Source organism: Typopeltis vanoorti, chromosome 10 (assembly GCF_054136105.1).
Source record: "Typopeltis vanoorti isolate ZY-2024b chromosome 10, IOZ_Tvanoo_1.0, whole genome shotgun sequence".
Classification (NCBI taxonomy): Eukaryota; Metazoa; Arthropoda; class Arachnida; order Uropygi; family Thelyphonidae; genus Typopeltis; species Typopeltis vanoorti.
Window position 1 is genome coordinate 37,619,786 of NC_143558.1, and position 21,013 is coordinate 37,640,798.

General features: G+C 35.6%; 1 protein-coding gene across 1 annotated transcript in view; it reads right to left on the reverse strand.

Moving 5' to 3' along the window:
* The window catches only part of LOC150102348 (poly [ADP-ribose] polymerase tankyrase-like), a 1,002,656-nt gene that overhangs the window by 301,129 nt on the left and 680,514 nt on the right, over positions 1-21,013 (reverse strand). The window contains 1 exon segment of the mRNA XM_090399561.1: positions 20,204-20,353. Within this exon segment, the coding sequence (XP_090255687.1) occupies positions 20,204-20,353 (150 nt within the window).

Below are 21,013 nucleotides of genomic sequence, written 5' to 3' on the forward strand. Positions count from 1 at the left end.
TCCAAGCTACAGGGAAGTGCTGGAATCTGAAGAAGGTGTTTGTTATGTTTACTAGATGAACTATAGAGTTTCTTGGGAGCAATTATATTATTCGGCTGGTGATGTCATCTGGTCCTGGAGCCTTTTTGTTGTTCAGATGAGTTATGATGTTTATTATTTCAGCTGGGTTAGTTGGAGTAATAGGCTCTGAGTGATCCTTCTGATGATGTAAGGTTTTCTTGACCTGGCAGTGTACCTTGTAAATGAGATTAATGTTTAGGTTTTCATATGACAGATTGCATTGCGTTTTTAGGTTATCTATTATGACTTCTGCTTTTTCTATATCTCCTTTCTTGGTCTGCATGGGGATACAAAATTTGAGTAAATTCAAAATTTGTATATATTTTCCACATACAGACAGCAAAAAGGTGCATCACTTCTCTTTTGCTCAAGACGTTACTTCTCCTCTCAACAGCTGTTAACATTATACAAATCATAAATCTGCCCAGCTATTGAATACTGCTCTCACATATGGAGTGGGACCCTAAAAGCACCCTTAAAATGCTTGACTCAATACAGAAGAGTGCAAGTAAACTTATTAATGACCCATCTCTTACCGACTCATTCCCCCCACTTTAGCACAGATGTTTGGTTTCCACAATATGTATATTCTATAAATATTTCCATGGGAAATGCTCATCTGAAATATCAATAATTCCCCATCTTAGTACTAAGCTCGTTGGAACATGTGCAGCTGCTGCTCAACATCTCCCTTCACAATGCACCTTGAAACAAATAGAACAAGTTGCTTTTCCTCTTCTTTCATCCCTGCAACTGCTGTACTGCTGTATTGTGGAAGTCTTCCCCCTTGTTGTGTTTCCCCAAGGAATACAATATAGTCCTTCAAATCAAATGTAAACAAGTTCCTCCTTTCCCAACCCACTACAGTACAAAAAAAGCAGCATTTCTCTAACTTTTTAGGCTGCAGCCAACTTGGACAATTCATATTAATCACTGGCCCACTAGACTCCAGACTCTGCCATTCACCAATGGGTCTTATTTTAATGCCAGAGGTGAGCCTCCATATGCTGCTCCTAATTACAAAATTGGGAAGTAGTTGGCATTAATAGAAAATTAGCATGGGATTTCTCAGTGCATTTCTTAGTGCACCATTGCTGATTTTCTATAGCTCTATATACTCATACTGATATACAGCATATGGCAAAATAAGATGCATATATATATATATAATAAAAACAAATTATATAAAAAAACTTAACTTAATGGGATTTTTAATTCTAAACTGTATATGAACATTTAAAATTTAAAAAATATATATATTTACTAATAAAATTCTTTTGCAGTGAGAAATACTGCTTTAAAGAATTAAACAAGGATATGATTTCTTGGCAACTAATTTATTTTGTAACCAAGTTAAAAAACTTCTTACTACTTGCAGAAATGTCTGCAAGTAGTAAGATATTAAATTGCAAGGATATTAAAATCATGTTGATAATTTCATTCTGATTGTATTACTGATAAATGTATATCCTTCACCATAAGTAAACCATTCATTGCTAGTTTGTAGCACCTGGCAGTTGTGATGTCATGATACCGTCTCAAAGAATGATAATACACAGTTTGATGATATATTTGGATATATCACAAGGAACAGCTGATGAACTTGTGAGAAAAATCGTGGAAGAAAGCACTGGAGACACACACACAATAAAAGGAAGTAGTTGTAAACAAGAGAAAAAAAATTCTTTTAAAAAGTAAGAAAATGATATTAGATTGTGCAAAGCAAAAATTTCTGCAAACAGTTTAATTTACTTTAGCATTAACAAATATGTGTACTTTAGAAGTTGAGTAAGGAAAGGAAAATCATAACACTATTTTATTAAAGCGAAACAACATTCCAAAATAAACTATTCTTGATGTATACTATTTTAGGCCTTCTTTTGTTTCAACAAAAGGCCTAAAACTTGAATAAACAGACCGATGTTTTCATACAAGATGTGTCTCGTGCAACAGAACTGATACTGAAATTCTTGATAACGGTGTGCTGTAATAATATTTCCTTTAAGGTACTGTGGAATACCATTCTGCAATATTCCACAGTGGATATAAGGATTTTTTTCTTCTGTGTGCATAAGTACATTTACTGTGATCTTCTCACCCTGAAAAGGAATTCTGATAAATTAGATTGCTTAAGGTGACCACAGGAAATGAAAGTTTTGTGAAATATGCATTTTATGGTGAAGGTCAGGATTTGTCATGTGGAATTAATTATTTATAGGATTAGTTATTTCTAGATGATTTTCAGGCATTGTCAAAAAAGGTTTTGACTTCACCCTCCCGACCCACCTGAACATACACACACACACACACACATGCATACTCACAAATTCCTCTTGAAAGCTAGAAGAGCATACATGAGTAACTGGATCATTAGCTTATGTAGTTAACTTTTTTTTATATTGAATTTCTGTCTGATTCTATTCAGATTCCTGAAAACTTGATTGCCAACATGCTTAGTAAAATGCCACATACAGAAGACTAGGGAATAAAAACCTGTTTGGATAAAATTTTTCTGCTCGACATTTCAGTTAAACAAAGGGAACAAGAGTTAAACACTGTCATTTTAATACATTGAGTTTACCCTTCTCCAGCAATATTTTTTTCCCTTTGCAGTTTTTCTTTTAAGGTCATGATGGTCACTGTTCATGGTGAAGAATTTATGGAGAGACAACACGTGTTAGAACGTGTTTCTAACACGTGTGTTGTGTCTCCATAAATTCTTCACTATTTGCATTTCTGTGTTACTTTCTTGAGATTTCTTACATTTCCAAAGAAAATCCTGTTTCTCTTCTATCTTGTCACTACATCCTGTTACCTCCAAGGAAAAATGTACACATTAGGTACTGATCATCCTAACGTGGAATTTTTAGGGATAATCCCTTGTTCCCTCTCTTTCATCATAAACACTATTTTAAATATTCCCCATACTAATCCTGTGTAATCCTTTCAAATTCTGAATCTATCAAATTTCTCTCTTTTCTATCTAGGTATCTTCTATATTATCATCAACAGCTTTTTTTCAATCCACTGCTGGATGCATGTCTCTCTATGTTTTTTTCCATTTTAGCCAAAATCTTGTCACTCAAGCAGGTGTTCCCTATTTTTTGTCTCATATTGCTTCTGCCATATATTACTTTCATGCAATTCTAGCTTAATGATACTATTTATCACATTAATTTATTTTCTTAACACTTTTCCATATGATCTGACCAATTTCCAAGAGCTACTAACTTCCTTATCTTCTAGTTTCTATTTCCATGATATAGTTTAATATGTTTTCTAGAGATGTTCATAATTTTCTGCACTATAGAACCACATATATCCCTTCCTAACCCAAACTGCTGTTCTATTCTTTCTGTGTATTCATGATCCCAACCCCCCAATTTTCTAAACACACTAATTGATTATCCACTTGACCACTTCATAAGCATCATCATTACCAATTCTTGATATGTTTACTAAGCATAATACTCTAAATCAAGTGCTTCGGTTCTGGATAGACAAACATAGTGTTGGTTTATTTAGCTATTAGAACTAAAGGATATATAAAAGGTCACCACAAGTGTGCAAAGTGTATCTGTTCAAACTGTGTAGTAATATGGAATTCTGAAAGCTATGTAATTTAAATACACTGCTTGGAAAGATTTCAACCAACAACATACTCTGAGGAACTAATAGCTATGGCACCCACCTTAAGGTGTAGGACCCCCTTTCACTACAATGACTGCAGCAATCCAATGGGATATAATTTCCACAGGTATACTATAGCAATGGGGTGCTTAAGGGTCAAAGCTGTATAACAGAGCGGAGACCTCCACATAGCCTTTAAAAGAATGCGGAGAACTGACCAAGGCTTCTGAGCTAATGTCCAATCCTCAACCTTCTCGTGGTGCACCCTGTTGGGTATCTACTTGGATACTGAACGAACGAGGATGGGCTGGCAATTTGGGATTTAGCCGACAAAATTGTATTCTTATTAGTTAAACCAAAATAAAAATTGATGGTACAACATGACAAAATTTCATGCCAGCTAGGGCTTGGCCAGCCGGCATGAAATTAAACAAGGCCCCCATTGTTTTCATCAGGGAACCAAGGCGAACTGCAAAAAGTCAGCTACTGGAACAAATCTGAAAACAAACCCCAACTCAACATCACCAGAGTTAAAGATCAGTACTATCAACTTAAGAAGCCTGAATGGCCAAGAAATGGAGCTAGCTGAAGAATTAGATAAGTACCAGATCGACATAATAGGGGTAAATGAAACAAAAAAGACAAAAATTGCTGAGATCTTTCTGAGCAATAAATACAAAATGTTATATTCAGGCAATGACAATCAAGGAAAAGAAGGAGTAGCCATAGTATTCAACACAAAATACGAGGCTAATCTTCTTGAATGGCAGTCAGTCTCAAGTAGAGTAATGTGGGAATTATATGGGGAACTGGACAATGAGACTTATTTGTGCCTATGGTCCCACAGAAGCTTCTACTAAGGTAGAAGTGGAGGAATTTTTTGAGGCTTTAGAAAAAGCAACTGACACGATGAAAAGTTGGTCCTTGTTGGGGATCTAAATAGCAGAGTAGGAAATGATTGCGAGACATACAAAAATATTTTGGGGAAATTTGGAGAAAAGAGCAAAGCTAATAATAATAATGGCAAATATCTGTTGGATTTCTGCTCAGGACATGGACTGGTTATTACTAACACCATGTTCCAACATAAAAATTTGCACAAATTGACATGGAGAGAAGAGGCAAGGAATAAGAAAAGTCTCATTGACTATGTTATTGTTGATAGTGATGTTTTCTCCATGGTGCAGGACACAGAGTGTACAGAGGATTTGAAATTGGAAGTGATCACTATTTAGTCTTGAGCAGGATAAAATTGAATTTCATATTGAAAAGAATAACATGTAAGAAAGTTTTAAAGCGAATAAAAATTGAGCAGCTCTCAGATGTGAACTGTAGACTAAAATACACAAAGATTATTGAAGAAAAAATGAGAGTTTGAGAACAGGAATCAAACCATGGAGATTCAGTGGCAAACTCTGAAGAAAACATTGACTGATTCTGACAGAGAGGCATGTGGTGAGGTTGTCTGCAAGGATAAAAAAATCCGACTTCCCTGGTGAACACAGGAAGTTAAAGAGGCAGTGAAGGAAAAGAAGAAAGCATATCAAAAGTTCCTGTCAAATAAGTCAGTTTGTGCTCTTAGAAAATACAAAGACAAAGGCAAGAATGCTAAACACTGTGTAAAACAAGCTAAACAAAAGTCATGGGAGGACTTTGGCAAGAATATAGAAAATAAATATCAAGAAGGTGGCAAAATATTCTGGAGGTTGTTGAAGAAGCTTAGGAATGGAGGAAAGAGTGCTGTAAAAGGAATTAGAGATGATAAAGGTGACATGAAAAAAAACGAGAGAAAAAGATATCCTTGAGTATGGAGTAATTACTTTGAAAAACTGCTAAATGAAACAAGCAGTTATGACAGTAAAGTGCTAAAAAAACACTGACCAGGCATGCAGTCAGGAATACATATCCATACTTGTAGTTGAAAAAGCCATCAAATGCTTGAAATGTGGAAAGGCAGCAGGAGTATATGATATTCGACCAGAAATGCTGAAGTATGGTGGTATAAGAGTCTTACAGTGGCTGCACTGCATAGTTCAGAAAGCTTGGACAGAGGGACGAATTCCTGATGATTGGAGTAGAGCTCTCATAGTACCCATATATAAAAAGGGAAATAAAACTGAATGTGAGAATTACAGAGGTATTTCCCTACTGAGTGTTCCTGGCAAGATCTATGCAAGTATACTTGAGAAACGGTTGAGAAGAATTGTGGAAGAAAAGCTTGGAGAAGAACAAGCTGGATTCAGGCCAAATAGAGGCTGTCAGGATCAGATCTTCACTTTACGACAATTAGTCGAGAAAGCATGGGAATATAACAAAGATCTGTATTTAAGTTTTGTCGATTTGGAAAAGGCATATGGCAAGGTCTCAAGAGAGAAGCTATTCAATACGCTGCAGTTATATGGTGTCAATTTGGCATTATATCAAGCAATACTTAGTCTTTATTTGAGTTGTAAGTCAGCAGTTAGAATTGAAGGAAGTACAGGAAGATGGTTTAATGTTACATCTGGTGTGAGACAAGGATGTACATTATCCCCTCTGTTATTCATTATCTATATGGATCACATTATGAAGGAAAGTGGTATTAAACATGATATCAAAATTGAAGATGTTGATGTCAGCTCTTTGCTTTATGCGGATGATTATACTTCTAAATAAATCCGCTACAAGTCTGCAAGATTATCTGACTAAATTGAATAGCCGTTGTAATAGATATGGGATGAAGGTCAGCAATAAAAAGACAAAGACAATGAAAATAGGCAGAATCATTGAAAATGTTGTCAACTGTGTTGTGAATGGAGAACCTGTGGAACAAGTAAAACATTTCAGCTACTTAGGCACGATTTTTACTGAAGATGGTAAATCAAATATAGAAATAGACAACAGAATCGGCAAAGCTGTTATGGTGGGAAGTCAACTGAATAAATTCATATGGAATAAGAGAGAAATTAGTCGGAACACTAAATTAGCTGTATACAAGACAGTGCTCAAACCAGTTTGAACTTATGGATCTGAGAGCTGGGTCAGAAGTAAAACACTTGACCAAAGACTAGAGACCGCAGATACGAGAGTCCTGAGAAAGATTATAGGTGTGAACAGATGGCATCAATGGCAATATCATATTAAAACGAGGATATTAGGAAAGAACTTGACATTGTCAACATCCAGGAATGCGTTAGCAGAGCTAATCTCAGGTGGTATGGTCACTTAAACAGAATGGGCAAAGAAAGATTAGCAAGACAAGTGTTCTCTGCCAAGTTGGCAGCAAAAGGAATACCTAGATATAGGTGGATTGATACGGTACAAAGTGCCTTAGACGACAGAAATATAAGATATGATAATGTTGGAGTCTTGACAAGTAACAGACTGATTTGGAGGAAAATTGTAGATAGGAAGTTAGTAATGATGTAATTTTTTTCATGTAGTACTATCATATCCTGTACACTCCTCTTGATGGTACATGGCAGGAATTTGATGATGATGATGATACTATAGCAATCTATACGAATTTTAGACCATTCTTCCTGGAGGCATGCAATGAAGCCCTGGACTGTTCTGGAGCAGACATCCCTTCACCTCACCCAACACTCCAGTTCATCCCAGAGATTTTCAATATGGTTGAGATCAGAGCTCTGTGGAGATCAGTGTGGTGACATTCATGTCCAAAAATCAGACAGTTACAACATGAGCATTATGACATTGTGGACTATCTTGCTGAAAGAGACAATGGACAGTTCCCCAGAAACACCACAAAGTAGAAACACTGCATTATCCAGAATGTTCAGATGCCTCTCAGAGTTCAATGTTCATGGCACCAGAAACAGAGGACCAAGGCGAAATCAGGAAAAACAGGACCAAGGCGAAATCAGGAAAAACAGGACCATACCATCACACCACCACCTCCAAATTTCATAGTTGGGGTTATGCTCTGGTAAGAGAGGTTCACCAGGCATCTGTCTGGCCCTCACCTATTTGTCTAATTAGTAGAGGGCATAGCGCGATTTGTCGCTCCATAATACAGCTTTCCAAGCTTCCAGTGTACATGTTCTTTGCACCACTGTAGATGATGCTGAATGTTGGTTTAGGTAATGTGAGACTTGCATATTGTGGTCCTCCCATGAAAACTCATGTTGTGCGCCTCTGTTCTGAATGTTTTTTTTTTATCAGCTTCATGTTCTACTTGATGCATGGAACTCTGCATTCAATGTGTTGGCTGACAAATGGCAGTTTTTACATGTTATCCTCCAGGGCACCCTAGGGCCATGTTCACTGAATGTGGTGGGTCACCCGCTGAAGATAAGCCTGCAACACAGCATCCTACCACACCTCTTTCAAACTCCATCAGTTCCCTTCTTGCAACCATTTCACCTAAACAGAGTTGCACTGACTTGGGAGAATGATATTCTTTCCATGATATAGTTTAATATGTTTTTTAGAACTGGTCATAATTTTCTGCACTTTAGAACCACATATCCCTTCCAATTTATACTAGCTACAAACACATGACTCACGACCTGCCACAATATACCTTGCCCATGGAGATGGGATGTCTGCTGACTCCTTTCCAAGCAGTATATTTCCTTGATAATAGCAATTTCAGATGGTATAAATGACTTTCAATATAGCCAAGCTGTAGGACTCAAGAAAGAATTTTCTACTAGATAGCCTGACATAGTAAATTTTCTTTAGAACAACAATGAGACTTGTGAGATTTAATCAGGAATTTAGGATAATGTGTTATAATGGTGTTTGCAATAAAATTAATTGTAAAATATTTAACCATTAAAATAAATAATTTCAGCAATTAACTTTGCACTGTTTTTTTTTTTTTTATCTTTGCCACTTTTAATGGCATGTTTATTAAAATTAAGTTTACTTTTGAAATTCAATGCATATATTTTTTGTATATACAGTGCAGTATAATAAATTTTAGTTCTGCATTCACAGATCTGCTAATTCTCCCCCCCCCCAACCCCGCTGCAATATCAAGAAATTAACTTATGTTAACATAACAGAAATATTTTAAAGAGATGCTCTGTTATCATGGGATAACAGAGCATCCCTTATGTCACTTGTAGCTGTGGGAAGAGGGACAACTATAAGGTGCACCATAATAATATCTGCATCGTATTCAGAACAGTTCATTATTATGATTGCATTTACTATCTTTAACAGGACTGCATACAGTGCATGGTATGCATGTATGCGTGTGTAAGTGCACGTGCATATCCATTTGACAGCAAGTTAGCACAAAATCAGCATTCTGCATTTTCTCATCAGAAACTTTAAAAACTACCATAAATGGAATCTAGACAAATAAATTTTTTGTAAAAAGTTAAAATGTCATACAATTAATAGAATGGGGGAAGAGAGAACAAGGGAACATTCTTAGAAGCTGTATAACGAGGGTTGAGCGAGTTCTTTGAATGGAGGGTGGTTGGTGAGTGGAATGAGCTGCCTAACACTGGGTGAATGCAGACACAATGAATGAGTTTAAAGCACACTTAGATGGGCTTTCTGTGTAACAGTGTTGCCTCCTACAATGAATATTTTGATTTCACTGAGATCTGGTGTTAATAATAATTATAAAAAGGAATAAGAGTACTAATATTTAACAGTTTTAAGCAATATTATGTTTTATTTATTATAAGTAAAATCATTTAAACCAAATGCAGTAAACATTACATAATGGTTGTTTTGTGGGAAAAGTGAAAAGAAAAGATGCTGGAAACAGCAACATACAGTGCACTGATTCAGCTATCTGTCTTACAAGCAGAAAGAGGTAAGTAGATCTCAAAAGGTAAGAGCCAGGTCTAGCCACCTAAGATTATTTACATGCTAGCTTTCCTCAGTCTTTTCCATCCACACAAGGCTACTCTTGCCAAATGAAAATTACTAAAAACAGCTAAATCTTAAAAAAGAGCTAAAAATAAAAATTTGAAGATAAAATTTTACAACTAGTGGCTAACACTTTTCAGTTACTTACTTAATTCAAGTTAAAGTGATACTTGCAGATAAATGACTAAAGACATCTTCCAAGTGGTCTTCTGTGCTTAATTCATCCACGTTTTCACTTAGATTTTCAGCTTTATTATTTGTGGCCATCATTCCAATATTACTCAGTGTCGATGCTGGTAGATGATAGTCTTACACAACACTTGTTATGCCTCAGGCCATACTGACTGAAAAATAGCTGTCATCATCATCAAATTCCTTCCATGTACCCACAAGGGGTGTACAGGATATGATAGTACTACATGAAAAAAATTACATCATTACTAACTTCCTATCTACAATTTTCCTCCAAATCAGTCTGTTACTTGTCAAGACTCCAACATTATCATATCTTATATTTCTATCGTCTAAGGCACTTTGTACCGTATCAATCCACCTATATCTTGGAATTCCTTTTGCTGCCAACTTGGCAGAGAACACTCATCTTGCTAATCTTTCTTCGCCCATTCTGTTTAAGTGACAATACCACCTGAGATTAGCTCTGCTAACGCATTCCTGGATGTTGACAATGTCAAGTTCTTTCCTAATATCCTCGTTTTTAATATGATATTGCCATTGATGTCATCTATTCACACCTATAATCTTTCTCAGGACTCTCATATCTGCGGTCTCTAGTCTTTGGTCAAGTGTTTTACTTCTGACCCAGCTCTCAGAATCATAAGTTAAAACTGGTTTGAACACTGTCTTGTATACAGCTAATTTAGTGTTCCGACTAATTTCTCTTTATTCCATATGAGTTTATTCAGAATCAGTTTTGTTTTTCTTGTTCCACAGGTTCTCCATTCACAACACAGTTGACAATTTCAATGATTCTGTTTATTTTCATTGTCTTTGTCTTTTTATTGCTGACATTCATACCATATCTATTACAATAGCTAATCAATTTAGTCAGAGAATCTTGCAGACTTGTAGCGGATTTATTTAGAAGTATAACATCATCTGCATAAAGCAAAGAGCTGACATTAACATCTCCAATTTTGATATCATGTTTAATACCACTTTCCTTCTTAACGTGATCTATATGGATAATGAATAACAGAAGGGATAATGTACATCCTGGTCTCACACCAGATTTAACATTAAACCATCTTCCTGTACTTCCTTCAATTCTAACTGCTGACTTACAACTCAAATAAGGACTAAGTATTGCTTCATATAATGCCCCATTGACACCATATAACTGCAGCGTATTGAATAGCTTCTCTCTTGGCACCTCGTTGTATGCCTTTTCCAAATCGACAAAACTTAAATATAGATCTTTGATATATTCCCATGCTTTCTCGACTATTTGTCGAAAAGTGAAGATCTGATCCTGACAGCCTCTATTTGGCCTGAATCCAGCTTGTTCTTTAACAAGCTTTTCTTCCACAATTCTTCTCAACCATTTCTCATGTATACTGCATAGATCTAGCCAGGAACACTCAGTAGGGAAATATCTCTGAAATTCTCACATTCTGTTTTATTTCCCTTTTTATATATGGGTACTAAGAGAGCTCTACTCCATTCATCGGGAATTCGTCCCGCTGTCCAGGCTTTCGGAACTATGCACTGCAGCCACTGTAAGACTCTTATACCACCATACTTCAGCATTTCTGGTCGAATATCATCTACTCCTGCTGCCTTTCATCACATTTCAAGCCTTTGATGGCTTTTTCTACTTCAAGTATAGATATGTATTCCTGACAGCATGCCTGGTCAGTGTTTTTTTACCATTGTGCTGTCATCACTACTTGTTTCATTTAGCAGTTTTTCAAAGTAATTACTCCATACTTCAAGGATATCTTTTTCTCTCGTTTTTTTTCATGTCACCTTTATCATCTCTAACTCCTTTTACAGCACTCTTTTCTCCATTCCTAAGCTTCTTCAACAACCTCCAGAATATTTTGCCACCTTCTTGATATTTATTTTCTATGTTCTTGCCAAAGTCCTCCCATGACTTTTGTTTAGCTTGTTTTACACAGTGTTTAGCAATCCTGCATTTGTCTCAGTATTTTCTAAGAGCACAAGCTGACTTATTTGACAGTAACTTTTGATATATGCTTTCTTCTTTTCCTTCACTGCCTCTTTAACTTCCTGTGTCCACCAGGGAGTTCTGATTTTTTTTATCCTTGCAGACAACCTCACCACATGCCTCTGGCAGAATCAATCAATGTTTTCTTCCAATTTTGCACACTGAATTTCCAAGGTTTGGTTCCTGTTCTCAAACTCTTTCATTTTTTCTTCAATACTCTGTGTGTATTTTAGTCTATAGTTCATATCAGAGAGCTGCTCAACTTTTATTCGCTTTAAAACTTTCTTACATGTTATTCTTTTCAATATGAAATTCAATTTTATCCTGCTCAAGACTAAATAGTGATCACTTCCAATTTCAAATCATCTATACACTCTGGTGTCCTGCACCAGGGAGAAAACATCACTATCAACAATAAGATAATCAATGAGACTTTTCTTATTCCTAGCCTCTTGTCTCTATGTGAATTTGTGCAAATTTTTATGTTGGAACATAGTGTTAGTAATAACCAGTCCATGTTCTGAGCAGAAATCCAACAGATATTTGCCATTATTATTAGCTTTGCTCTTTTCTCCAAATTTCCCCAAAATATTTTTGTATGTCTCGCAATCATTTCCTACTCTGCTATTTAGATCCCCAACAAGGACCAACTTTTCATCGTGTCAGTTGCTTTTTCTAAAACCTCAAAAAATTCCTCCACTTCTACCTTAGTAGAAGCTTCTGTGGACCCATAGGCACTAATAAGTCTCATTGTCCAGTTTCCCATTCTCCTATTTGCCCACATTACTCTACTTGAGACTGAATCCCATTCAAGAAGATTAGCCTCGTATTTTGGGTTGAATACTATGGCTACTCCTTCTTTTCCTTGATTGTCATTGCCTGAATATAACGTTTTGTATTTATTGCTCAGAAAGATATCAGCCAATTTTTGTCTTTTTTGTTTCAGTCACCCCTATTATGTCGATCTGGTACTTATCTAATTCCTCAGCTAGCTCCATTTCTTTGCCATTCAGGCTTCTTATGTTGATAGTACCGATCTTTAAGTTTGGTGCTGTTGAGTTGGGGTGTCTTTTCAGATTTGTTCCAGTAGCTGACTTTTCGCTGTTCGCCTTGGTTCCCTGGCAAAAACAATGATGACTTGTTTAACCGGGCAATGCTCCAGCCGGCATGATATTTTGTCATGTTGAACCATCATTTTTTATTTTGGTTTAACCAATAAGAATACAATTTTGTCAGCTAAATCCCAAATTGCCAGCCCATCCTTGTTCGTTCCGTATTCCTTTAAAGGCTATGTGGAGGTCTCCTCTCAGTTATACAGCTTTGACCCTTAAGCACCCATTTCAGCACTTAAGGGAAAAAAGTTTTAGAATTTCTCGTCAGTCCTTATGAATACATAAAACAGGCCATCAATGTGTGATTTCAAGGCTATAAAATAGAACTTCCCTAATTACATGTCTAAACAAGTCTTGAAATCCCAAACTATTTTTTTCACATATGCAGATCCACAGTCTGCAATTAAGTTTTGTGTTGTAAAAAAATCTGAAAGTCATCTGCAAAATTTTATTTACCATACAGCAAGAAGTCTACAGGTACATAAAGGGAAAAAAAAAAAAAGAAAAAAAAAAGGTAATGTTGTGTTCCTGTGTATTAGGAGAGGGAGGGCTAATGGGGCTATGGATGGAGTATTTTATCTATTTTGTAGGGATTGTAGCTGTTGGCCAAGAGAAATATAAGCAGTTAATAAAACATATTTTGATAAAACTGTTCGGTGTTATTAATACCGTTAAAAATAAGTAATGAATAACCGTCAACACCTAAGCTATCTGTTAGATTGTAAACTTTTATGTAGGATTTTAATAGTATATGTACACTAATTAAGAATGCACAATAGAAATTTGATGATAAGCATAGCTTTGCCCCCTCCCCATTTTTTTTAATGAAAGAAAGTTACTTACCTTCTCTCACTGGCCAGCTATCATCCTGAAACCATTCTAATAATGTCTGTAACAGATGTGGTACATGTAGGCTCAGTACTTCCTGTTTGATCTTGGAAGCTAATTCAGCTGTCAGCATTGGCAATTCTATCTTGTTTCTTAATTTAGTCATAACTACATTCATGGAACTCGAATATCGTTCAATTTCTGCATTAGAATTTCGCAGTATATAAATTTATCGCACACCGAGCAATTTCTTTAAATGAATTCATTCCAGATGCATTTTTGTATTCTTGTACTTCAGTCCAGAATAGCTCAGGGTTTTCTATATCTGTCTATTTATTTAAGTGGATAGTATTGTACTGGTATTCAGCAGCAGCAACATCTTTTTCTGTTTTCAGTATTATTTCTAAGATGGGAGTAACAGGTTCTTTTATATGTTTTAGGGTATTGTCAACAGAAAAAGAAGAGATCATTCTTAAAATATTCAAGTTTTCAGAAAACCTTTAAGCTGTTTGAAGAGACCAAGAAGAAATTGTCTTGCTCTATTTCTAAGATTTTGCTCATCATTTTGTGTTATTTTCTTTTGTATCACCAACTCTGAAATTTTTCTATCAAATCTGTAACCAGTGTCGACTGTTGATGATGGTAGCACTAACATATTAGCAATAGAGTGAATCAAACAAGAAAGGTCTTCAAATAATCTCATGTTATCTTCACTGTTAGATACGAAAATTTTCTCAACTTGCTGAACTTGAATTAGAACAGGATGCAAAAATAAAAAGGTACAACAAATTTCTTTCATCTTTGTACATCTCCCACAAAATTTGAGCTTTGTAACATTTCTCAGTCACATGACTTTGAAGCGAGTTTTAATTCAAACCACTGGCTAAGAATTCTGTCTACTGAAGGGTCAATGGAGACCCACCTTGTTGCACAGTTGTTTACAATTTTCAGGAGCATCATTTTCATTGATAGTTTGATACAGTTTGATTTTTCAAGCTAAGGAAGAAAAAAAAAAGGAGCTAGATCTACCTCCAAAAGAACTAAATTGGCAACACTACAGAAGGCCCATCATAGAAACCTTGTCTCACTTAAAGGTTTATTTCAGAAAATAACAATCATAATAATGAGGATCTCTAGATTTCAGGATGAAATGTGTCGTATCGTCATCAAACTCCTGCCATGTACCCTCAAAAAATTTACAGGATATGATAGTACTACATGAAAAAAAACATCATTACTAAGTTCCTATTTATAATTTTCCTCCAAATCAGCCTGTCAAGGCTCCAACATTATCAGATCTTCTATTTGCATCTTCTAAGGCAGTTTCAATGTATCAATCCACATATATCTTGTTCTTCCTCTGGGTCTTTTTCCTGACAAAACTGGCAGAGAACACTTTCTCCCTCCCATTCTGTTTAAGTGACCATACCACCTTAGATAAGCTTGCTAATGCATTATTGGATGCGGAAAATGTCAAGTTCTTTCCTGATATCCTCCTTTTTAATATGATAGTGCATGACATCTGTTCATGCCATTAATCTTTCTTTAGGACTCTCATTCTGTCAGTCCTTTGCTTTATGCAGACGATGTTACACTTCTACATAAATCTACAAGTCTACAAGATTCACTGATTTAAATTGAATTACTAGTAATAGATATGGTGTAAAGGTCTGCAATAATAAGAAAAAGACAATGAAAATAGGCAGAAGCATTTAAAATATCAACTAATCTTTGGTCAAGTGTTTTACTTCTGATCCAGCTCTCAGATCCATAAGTTAAAATTGGTTTGAACACTGTCTTGTATATAGCTAATTTAGTGTTTTCACTAATTTCTCTCCTATTCCATATAAATTTATTCAGTTGATTTCCTACCCAGCTTTGTTGATTCTGTTGTCATTTTCATATATAATTTACATGTTCATTAAAAATCGTGCCAAATTGGTGAAATGGTTTACTTGTTCTATAGGTTCTCCATTCAAAATACAGTTGATATTTTAAATGCTTCTGCCTATTTTCATTGTCTTTTTCTTATTATTGCAGACCTTTACACCATATCTATTACTAGTAATTCAATTTAAATCAGTGAATCTTGTAGACTTGTAGATTTATTTAGAAGTGTAACATCGTCTGCATAAAGCAAAGGACTGACATTAAAATCTCAAATTTTGATATCAGGTTTAATACCACTTTCCTTCATAATGTGATCCATATAGATAATGAATAACAGAGGGGGATAATGTACACCCTTGTCTCACACCACATTTAACATTACACCATCTTGCTGTACTTCCTCTAATTCTAACTGCTGACTTACAACCCAAATAAAGACTAAGTACTGATTGATATAATGCCCCACTGACACTATACAACAGTAGCATTTTAAATATTTCCTCTCTTGGCACCTTGTCATATGCTTTTTCCAGATCTACAAAACTTAAATACAGATCTTTGTTATATTCACACAACTTCTCAACTATCTGCCGTAAAGTGAAAATCTGAACCTGACAGCATCTATTTGGCCTGAATCCAGCTTGTTCTTCACCAAGCTTTTCTTCCACAATTCTTCTCAACCGTTTCTCAAGTATACTGGCATAAATCTTAGCAGGAACACTCAGTAGGGAAATAACTCTGTAATTGTTGCATTCAGCTTTATTTCCCTTTTTATATATGGGTCTATGAGAGCTCTAATCCAATCATCTGGAATTCGTCTCTATGTCAAGGTCCTCTGAACTACGTAGTGCAGCCAATGTAAGACCTTTATACCTCCATACTTGAGCATTTCTGGTTGAATATCATCTACTTCTGCTGCCTTTTCATATTTCAGGCGGATCTTGTTCGCAGCGATTACTTTCAAAACTGATCCAATGTGAATGTCAGTAACTCTGGATCTGACAGGAGACTTATTTCCCTTCATAATTGTAAATAACTGCCCACACTGATAAGTACTTCCAAACATGGATATAATTTCATATGCAAATTTGAGTATTTTTAAACCTGGCAGGTAAATATTTGTAAAATCCAGGCATGCCAACTTCACTGAATTTTGCCTTCAAATCACACTGGATCTTAATTACCTCCATTTGATTCGGTACTGATTCAATATTTATTGAAAAAATCGAAGAAAACAAAAAAAAACTTGTCTTCCAAAAATTTAAAATCTGCAAACCTATTTTCAAATTCGTTTCTAAGGTTTACAATTTTTTCTGCGTATTTTTGATACGATGCAGTTTCACTTAAACTTGATTTGTTCATTTTGCATGTCAGAAAGTGCGTTAAATCTTCATTTTTCAACTGCATTTCCCAAAGAACTAGTTTACATTTGAATGCCTTAACTTGGTCACACATGTTCGTAATGATCTGATCTTTTCCTTGCAGTTTTAAATTTAAATCATATAAGTGTTTTGTTATATCAGCTATGAAGGAGAAATCTTGCAACCACACTGTGTCAAAAAACAGGATCGTGTCTTGATATTTAGTTATTAAGAACTGACATATTTCTTCTTTCAAGTCAATTATTTAAGAATCTTGGAGCCGGATAGCCAACGTACCTCGGTATAGTAGGACAAACAGGAATATTCGCTGTTCTAATTCACTTAAGAAAGCAGAGAACTGTGCTGATTTAAGCCTCGAGATTTTATGAAATTAATGATTTTTTTGATAGATGTCAACACATTTTCCATGTTTATTACTTTTGTGCATAATACTTCTTGATGTATAATGCAATGCGTATGATGAATCTTGGATCCATCAAAAATGTCACTTTGTTATTTTTTTGCAGTAATGCCACGAAAGCATTGTTTTTTCCAGTCATAGAAAGAGCTCCATCTGTAGCTACATAAGTTAATTTTGACATAGGTAGATTGTATTTTTGCAGAAGTTCAAAAACACAATTAAATATATCTTGTCCTGTACTAGTGTTATGCATTGGTACTAGTTCCAATAATTCCTCAAAAATGTTGAAATCCGTGTCGCAAGCACGAAGAAACACAGATAATTGAGCTACGCACCCAATGTCAGTACTCTCATCACAGACTATGGAAAAAGCTTCTGAAACTAGATGATTTTGCTTTGATCTGAACACTTAAATTGTCAGTCAAATCAGTAATTCTTTCCGCAACTGTATTTCGAGACAAAGAGATTGTCTGAAAAGCCTTCATGTTTTCAGGACAAATAATTTCTACAGCTTTAATTAGACATTCCTTAATGAAATCACCTTCAGTAAAAGGTTTCGAGTGTTTAGCTATCAACTCCAATGAGACGTAGCTTGCATGCACCGCCGCTTCACTTTCTGGTGATACTTTAGTAAACATGAACTGTTGTTTTTTCAGTCCCAACTTGAGCTCTTTCAACTTTTCTTGTCTCATTAATCCCTCGTAATTATCATATTTTGATTTATGTTGTTCATGGTGACGATTAATGTTGTATAACTTTGGTACACTGATAACATGCAGGCGAACTTAAATGGTCTGTCTGCGTGTAAAGGAAATGCATGCAACACTGTATGTAGTAATCACTGTCATTGGCAAACATTTGGCAAGCTGCGAGTTTGACACCCATGCCCTAGAATATCTTGCCACCGTCTTGATATTTATTTTGCATGTTCTTACCAAAGTCTTCCAATGACTTTTGTTTAGCTAGTTTAACACAGCATTTAGCTTTCTTACATTTGTGTCTGTATTCTGTAAAAGCACATGCTGACTTACTTGCCAGGAACTACTTTTGATATGCTTTCTTCTTTTCCTTCACTGCCTCTTTAACTTCTTGTGTCCACCATAGAGTTCTGATTTTCTATCGTTCCAGACAATCTCCCCGCATGCCTCTCTGGCTGAATTGATCAACGTTTTCTCAGGGATTGCCACTACATCTCCAAGGTTTGGTTCCTGTTTTCAAACTCTTTCATTTTTTCTTCAATAATCTTTGTGTATTTTAGTCTACGGTTCACATCTGAGAGCTGCTCAACTTTTATTCACTTTTTACTTTCTCACATGATCTTCTTATCAATAAGAAATTAAATTTGATTCTGCTCAAGACTAAATGGTGATAAATTCCAATTTCAAATCCTCTGTACACTCTAGTGTCCTGCACCAGGGAGAAAACATGACTATCAACAATAACATAGTCAATGAGACTTTTCTTATTCCTTGCCTCTTCTCCCCATGTGAATTTCTGCACACTTTTATGTTGGAACATGGTGTTAGTAATAACCAGTCCATGTCGCGAGCAATAATCCGACAGGTGTTTGCAATTATTATTATTAGTTTCGCTTTTTTCTCCAAATTTTCCCAAAATATTTTTGTATGCCTGACAATCATTTCCTACTCTGCTATTTCAATCCCTAACAAGGCCCAACTTTTCCTTTTTCATTGTGTCAGTTGCTTTCTCTAAAGCCTCAAAAAATTCCTCCACCTCTACCTTAGTAGAACCTTCTGTGGGACCATAGGCACAAATAAGTCTCATTGCCCAGTTCCCCACTCTGATATTTGCCCACATCACTGTACTTGAGACTACCTGCCATTCAAGAAGATTAGCCTCATATTTTGTATTGAATACTATGGCTACTCCTTCTTTTCCTTGATTGTCATTTCCTGAATATAACATTTTGTATTTATTGCTCAGAAAGAACTCAGCACTTTGTCTTTTTATGTTTCTGTCACCTATATTATGTCGATCTGGTACTTATCCAATTCCTCGGCTAGCTCCATTTCTTTGCCATTCAGTCTTTTTATGTTGATAGTACCAATCTTGAACCCTGGTGATGTTAAGTCGGGGTGTGTTTTAGCAAATGTGTTTTATTCATTATAAAACATATATGTCACACACACACACACAGTTCTGTTACTGCAAGCAGTCAGTGTATATGAATGATGGATTTTGTTTATATATAAACTTTGTTGAAAGTTTATTTTTCACTTGGTTAGACTATAATAAATTTAGTTTAATCCTTTATCCAAGTGTGAGCAAACAAAGTTTGTGCCTGAAAATATCTTCAGGATTGAGGTAAGGTTAGGTTTGGTGAAGATATTTTCAGGTGCAAACTTTGTTTGCTCACACCTGGATAAAGGATTAAACTAAATTTATTATAGTCTAACTAAGTGAAAAATAAACTTTGAACATCTTTCTCTAAATCCGGAGTAATTTAATAATAAGGTGGCACACCTTTTGGCAACTCCTATAGGTAAGGATGACCTCTCCTATTGCTTCTGCCTTAGTATCTTCACTCTGGGCCTGGCTCCCACTGACGAGACCTCAATAAAGGTCGAAACCGGTATGGGTAGTGGTCTCCCCCCCCCCTTAATTCATAGCAGTATATATGTCTGCAAGGAGATGTGCTGTGAATTATGGGAGATACTGAGACAAGGAGTTGAGAGCTTGATCCACCTTTGCTGCGAGTTGCCAAGTGTTGTACTACCTTACCTCAGTCATGAAGATATTTTCAGGCGCAAAGTTTGTTTGCTCACACTTGGATAAAGGATTAAACTAAATTTATTATATATATAAACTGTTATACATATATCTAAATTTTATAATTTAAAAAATGAAAACAGCATACCTTAATTTGCATGTCAGAAAGGCTGTTAGCAGGTGCTTCTCTAGCCAGCAGATGGAGCATGCTCTGTTTTTCACTATATAATGTCCAACCATGTTTAACCCGTGCAATTAACTTCAATGCAACATTGTATTTTGCAGTTTTGAGAGCAGCCTATGGAAAGATCAGTATAAATATCAAATATAAATCAAAGTAGCATGTTTTTTTTTTTGTTTATTTCTTTACACACACACACACACACACACACACACACACACACACACACACACACACACACACACACACACAACTACAAGTCAGATTTCATACTTCCCTTTCTTGCTCTCACAAGAAAGGATAGTATTATCTGGGAATGGTTGCGTCTCTACTTCATGGAAAATATTCCGTTTCTTCATATACCCAAACAAGAATGAAAATAGTTCTGCATATTGAGTGTAATAGGTATAGCGAATTTGTTAATTCCTCAGACGATAATTCTGATGATCTGTTGAAATCCTCTTGAAGGGCCACAAATATCTACTCTACTTCTCAAAACTCTCCCCAACTTTGCATTATCTGCAAAACACTATATATCATTGAAACCCTTTCCAAAGTCATTTACTTACAAGTAAACAAAAATAATCTCAAAATAGACCATTGAAACACAGTGACTCTCCACTTCTGGAATATATCACTCTCCAAACATACCCTGCTGATACCCATCAAACAGCCAATCTCCAATCCAACACACTAATCTAATACAATATAATTACTAGCTTGTCATGTAGCAATCCATTGAATGCCTTTGCAAAATCTAAATAATACTACTTTATA